Genomic DNA, 13,796 nt, shown 5'->3' with positions numbered 1-13,796 from the left:
TACTGACTAACCCAAGTTCAAATTAGTTGAAATTGATCGGCAATTTGGACCTAGATGAGTCAAGTATACTTCGAGGATATAGACAACGATTTTCAAAATTTCTATAACTATGTAAGACACCCCAAATTGTTGGAAGATCTATATTGCACATTATACTCTATAAGGCTAGTCATATTGGGGAGTAACATAGAGTAATAACATGTTTATGTTATTAGTCTAAGTTACTACCTCCATAGTGTCAAGTAACTTATATGTGGTGTCATGCATTATGTCATTAATTGTATTATAAACTCATCTTGTCTTGATTTGTGTGATGTTATGGTAATATATCTAGTTAGCACCTCTTTTTTTTCATTTATTAGCATGCCATGTCACAGAACTGTCTAGTTGGCTTTTATGTTACTATCCAAGTTACTTTTTTTTCGAGAATGCAACCCAGCAGGTGCATTATCGATTAAAGAAGAAGAGCCAGAAGGCTAGTACAATGCAAAAACGGCAAGAATAACGCCAACAAGTGGCAAAAGAAAAATCACACCACCGACCCAACTAGTTTGGACCAGAGCCTAGCAGTAACCACTGCAGATACCTGCACAACATCAAGCCTAAGAGACGATGAAGTTGCGCACAGGACCTCAACAACCGCTTCACGCCCGCTGCCAAGCCTCTCGAAGAATGACCGCAACATCAGGACCGCCCCCGTACAAGCCCACCATAGCACCAAGAGAGAAGATCGGCAAGTGGGGTAGCAGCAGGGCAGAACTGAGGAAGGAGATTGTCCAAGATGCGTCGACGATGGGGTACATCGCGTCCAGAGGCCCATCGTCCCAGGCATGGAACCGACATAATCACCGACGGCAACATGCTCGCAAAAGGGTTCCAAAGCCACCAAGACAACGCTATCAAGAGAGGAGAACGACACCGCCGCGCCGCCATTGTCGGTTCCGTCACCAGACCAAGGGTTTCCCCCGGTGCTGAAAGAGGAGGTAGCCGCAGTCACTATACAAGTTACTTGCACTATGACTGGTCTAATGTAAGTTGGGATAGGAGCGATTCCGGAGCAAACCTGCTCTTTAACCCAAAACACTAGATTAACCTGCAGTAAAGCGAGCATGCGCAAGAAAGCAATTATCAACAGTCTGATCTGTATCGATCGCTGGATCCTGATCTAGTTATCTGAATCTGATTCAGATGGAGGCTTTACCGCTTTACCTGGGTGCGTTCCAAGAAAACAATGAAACAAAATCCGTAGTGGATCAGTAATCTACGCCATGTAACGCATGTGCCGAGCCAACTGGACAAGAAAAGCGTCAGCGTTGCTACCTCCGATCGTTGGGACACACGAAGTAATAAACCATATCAATAGCCTGATCACCATGCCCATCCGCATCAGCTCCCGCCACTACTATGCCGTCTCTATGGCCAGAACTAGCCAGGCAGCCCTTGACGCGCCCAAAGGTAATTCGAGGAGCCTGCAGCTTCGCCCCAACCCGAGTCCCGACCCCCCACTAGCATCACTAGCACACGCGGATCAATCCGATCCCCTCTCGGGAAAGCGAGAGCCGTTTCATTTTCAGCCATGTGGTTTTGCACGGCTGCCGACGCAGATTAAAGCCAAAGTTAGCACTTAACATGCCATCGGCCCGGCCCTTAATTTGATGGGCGCACTGAGCAGATAGTAGCTCCCCGGATATATGCATAACTAGTTCCACTTGCCGAGCTGCGGGAGTCCTATATAAACACCCCGTTCCAAGAAAGCTTCAGTTCAGTACCACTACCGGCCAGTGCTCGCTGCGCATAATATAGTCTGACGTGTTGCCGCTGCGAGAGAAGATAAGATCGAGCGCGCGCTTGCAAGAGAAATCAGAAGCTAACATACCATGGCAACAACCTTGTGGAGGAAGCCAAGTCTGGAGTTCGATGTCAAGGTCGTGAGGGTGTCCGGCGTCGAGGCGCGGCTCGAGGGCAGCCTCTTCGTGAGGTACTACGTCCCGGCGGGCGACGGGAGGCGGCGGATTCGCGTGGACACGCGTGAGGTCCCGTGCGGAGACGACATCGATGTGTTCTGGGGCGAGCTCGTGCGCTTCGAGCTGCTGGCGGGCGGCGATGGCGCGGCACCGGGCAAGGTCGCGTTCGAGCTCCGGTGGAGGCCGCGGGCGCCGTCGTCCGGGCTGGCGGCGTTCCTGGGGACCGGCGGGAGGCCGTCGTCGCGGGTGCTGGCGCGGGCTGAGCTCGCCGTGGCGTCCGGCGCAGCAAAGTCGACGGAGAGCTGGCTGAGGCTCTCCCCGGCTAGCCGAGAGCTACGCGGCGGGGGCAAGGCGCCCAAGCTGCTTGTCGAGGTCAAGGTCGCCCACGCCGTCGCGGCCGCTGCCGACCGCGTAGCCAATATGAAGGCGAGGAGCCTCGGCTGCGTGAGCGAGTGCTGCAGTGGCGGTGAGCGCTGCGGTAGCTGTGGGTGGGTCGGCACCGAGGAAGACATGTTCCTTGCAGCGACGTTTACTCAATAGCAACAGTGGCATCAAGATTGTAACGGAGACTGGAGAACCTGCGTAAGATGTGTAGATCGGTATAAGAGGGAGGTAGATAGTGCATATAACTGTTTTGCTCTTTTCATGGATTTCAGGCAAGTCAGGCATGAAATTTTGAACAAGAAATTGCGGCTCTGTTTCATTTTTTCTTTCTGCATCCTCGTTGCGATTGTGTGCCATTGCTAACGGTGTGGCCATAGGTATCTACTCCCTCCCTCCGATTCTAAATTCTTGCAAATTTGAACTAAAACAGCAACAAGAATTTATGATCGGAGGGAGTAGCAATTTTGCAACGGGAAAGTCTATTTGTTTTTTAGTTAGAGATTAGCCGACTTGTTTGGCCATCAGATATTAATCCACCCGCAGCAAGTTTGAGAGGGAGGTGTGGATGGCACCCAGATCGTAATCCAACTGTTCTGATGCGTGAATTGAGATTTAAGCCTTGTACTTGAAAATCATGCGCTTGTGAGATAGTCACACCAGGTTCTGCTATGTCTAAGTCGCTTGGTTTTTACTAGAATATGCCTTTTAGTAAGGGATTAGTTGATTACTCAGCCATCGGAACTCTATGTGCTTTAAGATTCAGAACGAACGAGGGAAATGAGGCAATAGAACGGCGTACTAATTCAACTGCTCTTGTGTTGTTGTTGACTGAGATTTAAAGCTTTTTGCTTGAAAACAGATGGCTGATGCATACTCACACCCTAATCTATGCCACCTCTTGATTTCTGATTGGTGCGCATGGTATGATTGCACTTGCACCGGCATACCCAGAGGATGGACAGGGTCAGAATTTCTCTATAACTTAGGTATGCTATAGCAAAAAGGATAAAATTATATATAAAAATAATTTTATACAAAAAAGTCACTGTTGGAACACCCTGGCGAATTGGGCTGAACACGTCACTGTATGTTTGGTACGTTGAAAGAGAACCACCCGACGTACTTTGAATTTTAGACGGACCGTAAAAGTTCACAAACGATCGCACCTTGAGAAAAACAAAACACTCTGATCAAAATAAGCATTGATATCCTCTAACAATGATTTGCAATATTATGGCACATTGCTCAATTCACACCACCATCTTAAAACCAACGTTACTAGTTAAGGGTTAATTTGATAAATGCCACTGCAATTTTGGCGAATTCGAAAAATGACTGCAATTTTCATCTTTTGAAAAATGCAACTACAATTCTGAGATTTTTCGAAAAATGCCACTCCAATGGGTTGAAAGGTGCCATTGCAGTGTCGTTTTTTAAAAGATGAGAATCGCAGTCGCATTTTTCGAATTCGTCAAAATTATAGTGGCATATATCAAATTAATCCTAGTTATAATGACACTAGTTATATTCCTCATTCCGCAGCATCTTCTGTAACATTTAGCATGTTGAGTCGGACACTATTTTTTTCCCCAAAGAAAAGGCTTTTGGTCTAGCTTTATTTGAAAGCTAGCTTAAGAGATCTGTTGGGGTTACAACTGACATGTAATTTGCATACACGTATTTGTTGATAAAGGTCATTAAATCCATTTTGAAATATATTTTCATAATATAGTTGTTTGACACCTTATATGTTTGATACTTGTTGCTATGAACTTGATCAAACTTCAAAAAGTTTGATAGTGAACAAAAGACATGCTTCCTACTCCACTGTGAGTACATTTTAAAACAGAAGGAGTATGACACATGGACAGTTTACCCCACTGTGAGTGATGAATTCTATTTTTGCACTTGTGAACGCTTCTCTGGGAACCGCTAAAATTTAGTGAAACCAGAATGAAATTTCAGTGAAGCCACAACATTAAATGATCACTTCCATTTCAACAAAATTCACTTTGAGTTATGAAACAGGAGTGCAACTCTAGTGAAAGTGAAACAGAGATTGTATGTATTTTTGTGAAACTAGAACATTAAATGATCATTTTCACAAATGTTTCTTTCCTGCTTCACTAAGAAAGAACATAATTGGAGTCACGGAACAGGAGTGAGGGGGGATTTTCGCAGCCTATCATCCTCTGGAAGACTGTGACGGCAAGGCACGTGCCCACCGGCTCTCGCCAGACATTGTAGGATCCTCTGCACGTATACACGAAACACCCTACTACGTGGAACTACTCATCGTCCACCACGTACTCCAATTGACTCATTGCTGCGGGACACACAGATCCCGGATCTCCTGCTCCGCTCGGCTCAGTGCCTATCTTCCGGTCATTTTCAAACCCAGAGCCCACCGACAAGTGGCTCCATAGATTTTGTAGCCCCCATGTCAGTGACCGTAAGGTGACTGTTCTATGACGCGGACGGGAACGGATGGGTACTAGTACCCCACGCCACGCTGCAGCTGCAGTGCCCTCCGCGAAGAAACGAAGCCCGAGCGAGCAGACCAGAGACGGTAGCAGCAGTGCTCGGAACTCGGAAGCATGGAGAGGGCGGTCCCGGTGCGGAATCCTCACACCTCGACGGCCGACCTGCTCACGTGGTCGCCGACCGGCGCCGACGCCCCGGCCGCCTCGCCGGCCGCCTCCTCCCGCCCCAGCCTCAAGGTAAGCGTGCGCGCGCCCGCGGCGTCTGCCTCGCCCTGTTACTGCACCTGTCGGAGTCAGGTTTGCTGTTTCCTGTCGTAGCGGCTAACTTGGGGGCTATGCGCTTCGCTGCTGCTCTGCTTGTTTCGTTCGCACAGCCCGCCGGGGGGATCACGCCGGCGATGTTCGGCGCGCCGGTGAGCGAGCACGAGGCCGAGGATCTGAGCAACAGGTGAGATCTGGGGCCTCCCCGTGCGGCATTTCGCCCTGATCCGCTTGATCTGTGGTTTCCTTGTGCGTTTTTTATTTGATTAGCCCGATCTGGGTATAGTAGCTATGTACTTCGGATGTGTGGTTTGACCGATCGAACTTACAGCGGCTTGTTGGGGTGCTCTGGCTTTAGCGAGAGCTTACTCGCGCGCAGGCGGTTAGCTTATCACTTCATGAGAGGATGTCCTGTGTGTGACGTGCTTGCGGTGCTTCTGTCCAAAACCCAAATTTATGCTATTGCGTGACGTGTTAGTAGCGATTTTAGGTGGTGCTAGAATCCAGAAATGCAGCCGTACTGATAATGATGTATTGATGTCTACAAGTGATTTGGGTGATGAAGATGAAAGATATCGGATTCAAGTAATTTCGGGCGTGGGTGGCACAAAAAAACTAGAAAATTAGCGGATCGTGTCGCGTCATGTGATGCTTTTTTGTAGATGGTCATGTGATGCCTGACTGTGTGTTTGTAGTTGTGTCCGTGTCGTCATTGTCTACTTTCTCTGTTGTTAGTTCTCATAACTTGGGGTGCCTGCCATGGTAGCCAAATCATAGTGAATGCTCTAATTTATCTACTCACGTGAGCATTGTTTTTGCAATTTATCCCTTGCATCTGTTTAAGGACCTGCTTGGAATTACCTATGCTTGCATGGTAGATTTGTCTGTGGGTTTCTTATAGACATTATGCTAGTTCACATTTTCTGTAGATGATATGCATTTTCTTAAAGTAGCGATGTCCTCATTGCTATCTTCCGTGTTATAATTCGGAGTATACAAATTCTTGTGGTTAGTGGTATCATGGTACTCCTATGCGATATATGTCTTTGTTCCATCTCCATTGGTTTATGTACCATGAATGTAAGTCTGATAGGCGATTGATTTGCTTCCTGTGATTACAAAGTTAGCCAGGTGCCTTTTTATACATATGTGTTATGCTTACTCGAAGATAAGATACATTGAACTTTATGTCAAGTGTCTAAACTTGTTAGCCCATTCTAGTGAAAGGAAATTGGTCTCTGGCTACAAGATGAAAGAGATGACTGGGAGTGGGATTTTTGCTGAAAAGGGTGAATATGGTGATTCAGAGTCTGCAAATCCTGCTAACAGAACTTCGGTGAGGATGTATCAGGTACTTAGCATGTTCTAAAATAAGTAATGATCTCCCCTCTGGGTATCATTGCGATGGCTCCTAGTGCTGTTAATGTTATATTATGTGTCGATTGACAGAGCACTGAGCAACAGGTGAGAGTACTAAGTTAAGGCATACTTCAAATTAAAAAAAAAGGGTTAAGGCATACTTCAGAAATAATTTGCTCAGACAAACTGCCATTTCGTATTTGGGACTTGAAAAGAAGCACATCTTCAGATATATAGTGTCAAGTTTAAGTATATATAGTTTCCTTTTAGGAAGATTCAGCATCTCATGTGTGTGTGTGGGTGGGGGTGACTAATCTAAACCTCAAGCTTTGATTTCTTCCGACTACCATTTAGTGGTATTAAAAAATATCATTCACTGATGCACCTTTTCATAACAGCAAACTGTTACTGGAATAAGCCAGATCTCATTTAGTGCTGATGGAAGTGTATCTCCAAAGAAGCCGTCATCACTGCCTGAAGTGGCTAAGCAGCGAGAGCTTAGTGGCACATTCGAGAGTGATGCTGAAGCTAAAATTAACAGGCAGCTTTCTGAAGCCAAGAACAAGGAGCTTAGCGGGAGTGATATCTTTGGTCCACCTCCTGAGACCCCTGCAAGGCCATTGGCTGCTCGTAATATGGAGTTACAAGGAAATCTAGATTTTGCACTTCCACAACCAAGAAGTGTCCACACATCAGTGAAAGTATCTAATGTAAGTGACATGACAGTATCGCCTTCCTGACTTCCTGTTGGCATTTGATTCCATATTTACCCTGTGTACCTTACTCCTTTTGGAGCCAGGTGACCAGAAAAAAGGCCCATTACTCCCCATCTGATGTGCTTGCATAGCGCTGATTGCATTCTTAGATATCATATTTACATGCTTCTGTTCCTTACATTCTAGATGCTACACTGTGATTTGATTTCTTCAGTGTTCAGTTTAAACAAACCAATGTCAAATTTCAACCTTGGTTGTACAGGAAATGGATGCACTTAGTCACTGCTAGCTTTGCCTTATAAGCATGCTGTCATGTTTGTAAATTTCTCACGCAAATTTCATGATCTACACAACTACTGGCATACTCATCGTAAGTGTCTAACGTCAACACAGATAACAATGTCCCAATTTTTATTTGATAATTTGCTCATCTGACAATATCTCTGTGATCTGTTGCATCACCATCTTTCAACAAAGTCTAGATGGTATTTAAGCTGTTAGCATGATTATCTGACCCTCTGAATCTGCATGACTTGGAATGCCTTTGTAGCCTGCTGGAGGTCCAAGCAACATCACGTTCAGCGAGGATCCTGTAACAAAAACATCAAAGAAAATTCACAACCAGAAGTTCCAAGAGCTGACAGGCAATAACATCTTCAAGGAGGATGCTTCCCCTGGTTCAGCTGAGAAGTCTCTGAGCTCGGCGAAGCTCAAGGAAATGAGTGGCAACGACATCTTCTCTGACGGGAAGGCGTCTTCACGAGACTACCTCGGTGGTGTCCGGAAGCCCCCTGGTGGCGAGAGCAGCATTGCGCTGATCTAATGATTGTAGACTGCTCTAATCGGGACTGGCTAGTCCTCATCGGCAAAGCGTGTGCTCTTCCCAACACCATGCTTGTGATCTAAATTATGGTGGATACTTTAGCCCTAATATAATGCAGAGTCGCAGAGTCTGACTCCGGTCATATCTTGTACGCTTATGCGTGATCCATGATCCATCCTTGGTTTCTGCTACTTATGTATTAATCTCACCGTACTGAGAACCTGCGAATAAGTATCATGGACTAAGGCATCATTGACAAGGCTGTCATCTGGAGCTTATACGGTAATTCGTGGAGTCTTTCCCCAAATTACTAAAATGTCAGTAAAACTGAAGTGAAATTTGAACATCACAAATCTTATCTATGTTCCATCCCGTTTTCACTGAATTTTTACTTTGGCTTCAAAATTTTGAATGGAGAACTGAAGCAGGGACTGTTAAAAGTTGGGCCAGGTTGCCTTATATGGGGGAAAATTGTACGACTCCGCTGGGGATCGAACCCAGAATCTCTGGTTCCGTAGACCAGCGCCTTATCCATTGGGCCACGGAGTCCTGCTGCTTGTATTTAATTCGTTTCTTTATACTTTCTTATCCAACTAGACACTCGTTGATAGAGAATCCAATAGACTGTTATCAATCTGGAATAACGTACTCCGTACATAAAACACCGCAAAACAATGTTCCAACAAACAATATTGGTCAACTTCTCAATACTCGCATGTGTTACAGACAACAACACTGGTACGGAAAACGAATCAAAAGAGACACACACCACGCGGCACGCGGCAAAGACGTCGTCAGCTGATGAGCGCCTCGTCGTTAATTCTTGGGCTGCTGCTGCACCTGCACGAAGCGGCCCCAGTACCAGTGGCGCGCCCAGACGGCCCCCATGGCCTCGAGGGGCACCCCCTTGGTCTCCGGCAGGAATGCCACTACGAAGGCGGTCATGACGGCGACCCAGGCGGCGTAGTAGATGAAGGCGGCGTACTTGAAGCTGCAGAGCATGGAGAGGAACGTCTGCGTGAGCACGAAGGTGGCCCCGAGGTTGACGGCCACGCTGATGCCCTGCCCCGCCGACCGGACCTCCACCGGGAATATCTCGCCGGGGATCACCCACGTCAGAGGCCCCCACGACCACCCGAACGACGCCGAGAACACGCACGTCAGCGCCAGCACTGCGACCGAGTACTTCCTCGCCATTGTGGACTCGCCGTCACGGCCGATCTGCGATCCCATGATCCAAGCAACCGCAACCTAATCAAAGGCAGCAGTCTCAATCTGTCAGTTCCAGTATGTTGCGAGGTCAATATATATGTCGGATACTTAGCTTCAGAAACACGGTTAATTAATTCCTGTTTGTGCTTGTTGTACATGTGTGTAATGTACCTGGCACATGATCATGACAAGTCCACCGGCCAAGAAGAGCGGCCTGCGGCCGTAGCGGTCGACCGTGGCGACGGACACGAGGGCGGAGCCGAGGTTGACGGCGCCGAGTATGACTGCGCCCATGAGCGCGGCGTTGCTGCCGAACCCGGCCGTCTGGAACAGCACGGGGGAGAAGAAGGCGATGACGATGACTCCCGTGAGCTGCTGGAACAGCGGCACGGCCACGGCCATCACCAGGTGCGGGCGGTGTTCCCTCCTCAGGATCCTCCGGAACGCGCCCTGCTCGTGGACGCGCGCCGCGTCCACGGCGCGCGCCACGTCCTCCAGCTCGGCGTCCACGTCGGACTTGGGCCCGCGGACGCGCCGGAGCGCGGCGCGCGCCTGCTCGACGTGCCCGCGCACGATGAGGCTGCTGGGCGTGTCCGGGATGAGCAGCGCGCCCACGAGGATGACGCACGCCGGGACCGCTGCCAGGCCCAGGGAGAGCCGCCAGCCCCACCGCGGGATGCGCGCCGCGCCGTAGTTTGTCAGGTTCGCCGCGAGGTTGCCGATGCCGAGGAAGAGCTGGAACCCCGTCGTGAACGCGCCCCTCCACTTGGCCGGCGCCGTCTCCGCCAGGTACACCGGCGCCGCCTGGCGTCATCAATTGATCAATTGCCACGGCCACATTCACATACTCACACATCAGATCGTGTGCTTATTCATACACGTGACACATACTTATCGATCATGACGCATGCAAAAGGAGATTAGGATTAGCATTGCTGGTGGCCTGATCAAACCATTCGTGCAACAGGGGGCAGGTAGCGCGGCACGGACGACAGAAACACTGGAGCTACTGCCTCCCCACGGACGCTGCTACTACGTTCCAACCAGTGAAGGAAAGTGATATGTGCCCCTCATGCGTGCCTGCACGAGTGCATGTTGCAACTATCGACCAGTGACCAAGATATGAAACGTGACAACCTATCCTCTACTATTCACTTTGGAGCATGAGAGGGCGACGGATTGACCCCAAACCGGCCACTCGCGCTAGCTAACTCGAGAGACACCCAACAAACGAAGCAAGGAGGCCGGCACAACTACCATTCTGATCTGCATGACATGTGATGATGTGAATTAATGGTTGTAACTTGTAAGACTTGAGGCTGGTTTTCCCTTCCAATGGAAGTTGCAATCGCCAACAGGGGTGAAAACCCTGTTGACAAAAATCTGCATGACATATGCGACGCGTGGTGGTAATGCCATTTCTGTTGAAGTATTCCCCCCCGCCTAACGTGGGGTGAAGTGATTTTTTTTTTATAAAACTCTGTGGATATATTAGATAGCCCACTTATTTTGGACTAAAATACTATGTACCAAATAGGCTAGGAGACACCATTTGTCCTACTAATTTGTCCATGTATTCAAATGGACAAATGACGAGGAAAAGGGGGCTTCCCGTGGAGATCTTCTAAAGCCACACATCAAAATCACAAGAGGAGGCTATCTAACATGTTCTTTTTGCTCCAAAGACTAATTTATATGTATCATAAACCGTTGAATGTACCACCTGGTCACCTAAAAACATGCTACTTGTTGAAAAAGGGACTATTTTAGGCAAAATTCCACAGCGAATTTGAACCAATCTGGTGTGAAAAAAACTACAGTTTAAAGAGCCAGAATTAAAGGATGGGGCTATGTCTCAGACGCCTGATTTTTAAGAAGAATGTTTAAATCTAACTTGATGAATCAGAACTATTCGATTAGTATATTGACTTCTTTTAATTATTCGTTTCGAATCTTAAAGCACAAATCATATCCAATGCCTATGGAATCGATGTATTCCATCCGATTCTAAATTGTCGTCGAAATATTACATGTATCTAGACGCTTTTTAAGAATAGATACATTCATAGTTGAACAAATTTGAGTCAAGAATTTAGAATCAAAGGGAGTATTAACTAAAAATAAGGCGACTAAGATATAGCAAAACCATTAAAAGATTGTGAAATTCAGTGATCGGCTGACTAGTTGGTTTCTACACATGCAATTTTCTAAAATCGTCGTGAGTAAAATTCAAACTAGAGAAATGCCGGTAAAACATTCACGCTACTTGTACAGTTGTAGCTGTACTGGTCATTCTCTGTTTTTCACGGAAGATACTCGTTGGAATTCATAAATCTGCAACACGACGGCTCTCGGCAAAAAATTTGTGTAACAAACATACCTGGTTGGTGAAGCCGATGCCGAAGCCGAGCAGCATGCGGCCGACGATGAGCATGGCGATGTTCACCGCGGCCGCGTTCATGGCGGCGCCGGCCAAGAAGAAGGCGCCGCCGGCGAGCATGACGGCCTGCCTCCCGACCGCCCTGGTGACGCGGCCGGCCGCGAGCGACGCGACCAGCCCCGCCAGGTACAGGCACGAGGTGAACGCCGTGAGCACGTGGCTGTTGTAGACGCAGTACTGGTCCCGCCGCGCGGCCGCCATCCGCCGGAGCACGCCCGGGAAGAATTCCTCCAGGAACGACTCCATCGCCGTCACGCCGCCTGATTAAGCCCGACCAACGTACGTGTCACCGATGTACGTAGAGAGAGAGAGAGAAATCGAGTAGATAAGGATGATGTGTTGGCGAAATTGAGGGTACGTACCTGAGATGCCGATGTCGTAGCCGAAGATGAGGCCACCGGAGGCGGCCATGAGGCAGGTGACCACGACGGAGAAGGTGATGCCGCCGCCGTAGTGGACGGACGGGGCGCCGTCGCCCACGGCGAACGCTCCACCCGCCATCGGAAGAAGCGAATGCGCAAGCAGGCAAGCAGCACGTGACTAGCCTCAATTGCACCGTGGCAGGCTCGCGCGGACTTGGTCGCTAGCTTTGTGCCTGTAAGCAAAACGGACACGGTGTCGCGGGGTAGCTATAACCCGGCTCAGTGTGGCGTAGCGTTGTTGTATAGGGCTGGTGACAGGTGAGAGCATGTTGTTTTGTTAGGTAGCTATAAGCGCCCGTAGGACCCGATCCCCCGGCACCAAATTATTCAGTTCCTTGTCGACGTTGTCGTGTAGGGTAGAACTGATCGGTTCCTGAACAAACCCCATAAAAATGTCTGTCAGAAGCTCCTTGCTACTGCTCGCGGCCGGGTTGCAGATTGCAACTTGCAATTAACGTACGGGTGGGTCGTTACATCCATCCGATATACTCCCTCCGTTCCAATCAATAGCATATTCTACTTCGTAGCCCCGTGTATTGCTTTGTACTCCCTCCGATATTAAATTCTTGTTTTAAATGTGTCCAAATATGAATTTACATATTTTTAAAAAGCGTCTAGATACTGTAATGTTTCGACAATAATTTAAAATCGGAGGGAGTAATTCTGTAAGATCGATAAATCGATGTTGTACACACACTGGCGACGATGATTAAACAAATCGCTTTTGAACGGTTAAGCGGCCACACAATGTTCCATTTATACTTACATATTGTATATACAACATCGATATATATTAAAAAAATTAAAATAAAATTGTTGGAAAATCTCAAATGTACGCTTATTTATGCACGGAAGGAGTACTGTACATTTGAAGTCTAGTTTTTCCATACATATTTGTACGGCACAAACATATCTGGAGCGCCGAGGGCCATGATCCGCGGCTTGCAACATTTTTCTTTGGTACTGTAAATTTTAACAATTCTAGGCTTGGCTCAGTGTGTTTCTCCTCTCTTCTTCACTCAACCTGTGTCGAATTCTGACCCTGCCACCATGTAGGAGTATTTGTTATACTGATAAGAAAAAAAACATTACATTCGCTCCTCCCTATCCCTTGGTATCCCAGCCATAATGCCAAATCACGAGTCATTTTTCTGCTGCCCTGAATACCTGCAGCTCAAAGAAATGACACTGCTCCATATAAAGAGGAGAAACAAATCAAAACAAACAATTCAAGCAGGCAACGGGATAGCAATGCATAATGGGCCTGTTTGTTAGGAGAAGGGACAAGCCGTGACCCAGGAACTACTCATATGTTGGGCCTTTAGACTACTTTCGTAAGAAAATGTAGTGAAAATACAGCCCACGTTTTCCTTTGCTGGATAAAAAGCAGTTTGTTGGTTTCATCCGTGCAGCCCAACCTCCTCTCTCTCAAAAAACAAAAAAACAAATCAGCCCACCGCAACTTCAAAATATTTTGCCCGTGTGGTAGGCTTATCTGCAGGATGCATTTGGTGATTTGGGCAAAGCTCGTGGCAACCATGCATATTTTGCCCGTGTGGGCTGCCATGCCACGTCAATGGGACTAGCTATCAATCTATCATGTGCATGCACACCTCTCGTGTTGGTTTCCCGCACCAACCTCTTTAATTGGTGGGGCAATCTGAATTATTTGCATCAACCATATACGGCAGCCTCGCATGCTTAGGGTAGTTGCTTACCACGAACCATTCTT

At 47.8% G+C, this 13,796-nt stretch overlaps 3 protein-coding genes and 1 non-coding gene across 4 annotated transcripts; 2 read left to right on the top strand and 2 right to left on the bottom strand.

Annotated features, from left to right (window-relative positions):
* Positions 1 to 1,671: 1,671 nt before the first annotated feature.
* On the top strand, positions 1,672 to 2,753 carry LOC100843128. Its single transcript, XM_003581255.4, has one exon. The coding sequence runs from the start codon at positions 1,878 to 1,880 to the stop codon at positions 2,502 to 2,504; it is 627 nt and encodes a 208-aa protein (XP_003581303.1). The 5' UTR covers positions 1,672 to 1,877; the 3' UTR covers positions 2,505 to 2,753.
* A 2,117-nt stretch (positions 2,754 to 4,870) lies between these two features.
* LOC100840580 lies at positions 4,871 to 8,268 on the top strand. Its single transcript, XM_003579831.4, has 5 exons — positions 4,871 to 5,068; positions 5,206 to 5,279; positions 6,314 to 6,443; positions 6,850 to 7,161; positions 7,718 to 8,268. The coding sequence occupies exons 1-5, from the start codon at positions 4,946 to 4,948 to the stop codon at positions 7,988 to 7,990; spliced, it is 912 nt and encodes a 303-aa protein (XP_003579879.1). The 5' UTR covers positions 4,871 to 4,945; the 3' UTR covers positions 7,991 to 8,268.
* Positions 8,269 to 8,466: 198 nt separating this feature from the next.
* On the bottom strand, positions 8,467 to 8,539 carry TRNAR-ACG. Its single transcript has one exon. It is a non-coding gene; the product is annotated as a tRNA-Arg (tRNA).
* A 55-nt stretch (positions 8,540 to 8,594) lies between these two features.
* Positions 8,595 to 12,334, bottom strand: LOC100842824 (sugar transport protein MST1). The gene is made up of 4 exons (XM_003581254.4): positions 12,005 to 12,334; positions 11,583 to 11,902; positions 9,374 to 10,006; positions 8,595 to 9,241 (listed from the first exon to the last, which is right to left on the bottom strand). Exons 1-4 carry the CDS (start codon positions 12,141 to 12,143, stop codon positions 8,807 to 8,809), a joined length of 1,527 nt encoding a protein of 508 aa, XP_003581302.1. The 5' UTR covers positions 12,144 to 12,334; the 3' UTR covers positions 8,595 to 8,806.
* Positions 12,335 to 13,796: the final 1,462 nt, after the last annotated feature.

This window comes from Brachypodium distachyon, chromosome 5, assembly GCF_000005505.3.
Source record: "Brachypodium distachyon strain Bd21 chromosome 5, Brachypodium_distachyon_v3.0, whole genome shotgun sequence".
In the NCBI taxonomy this organism is placed as follows: domain Eukaryota; kingdom Viridiplantae; phylum Streptophyta; class Magnoliopsida; order Poales; family Poaceae; genus Brachypodium; species Brachypodium distachyon.
The sequence above is the reverse complement of the archived record's forward strand: the minus strand, read 5'-3'. Positions and strand labels throughout refer to the sequence as shown.

Coding starts and splice junctions, on each gene's coding strand:
- LOC100843128 (XM_003581255.4), top strand. CDS start 1,878: ATGGCAACAACCTTGTGGAGGAAGCCAAGTCTGGAGTTCGATGTCAAG.
- LOC100840580 (XM_003579831.4), top strand. CDS start 4,946: ATGGAGAGGGCGGTCCCGGTGCGGAATCCTCACACCTCGACGGCCGAC. Junction 6,444..6,849: donor CTTCGGTGAGGATGTATCAG/GTACTTAGCATG, acceptor TTTTCATAACAG/CAAACTGTTACTGGAATAAG. Junction 7,162..7,717: donor CATCAGTGAAAGTATCTAAT/GTAAGTGACATG, acceptor ATGCCTTTGTAG/CCTGCTGGAGGTCCAAGCAA.
- LOC100842824 (XM_003581254.4), bottom strand. CDS start 12,143: ATGGCGGGTGGAGCGTTCGCCGTGGGCGACGGCGCCCCGTCCGTCCAC. Junction 11,903..12,004: donor CTACGACATCGGCATCTCAG/GTACGTACCCTC, acceptor GGGCTTAATCAG/GCGGCGTGACGGCGATGGAG. Junction 10,007..11,582: donor GCATCGGCTTCACCAACCAG/GTATGTTTGTTA, acceptor TGATGACGCCAG/GCGGCGCCGGTGTACCTGGC.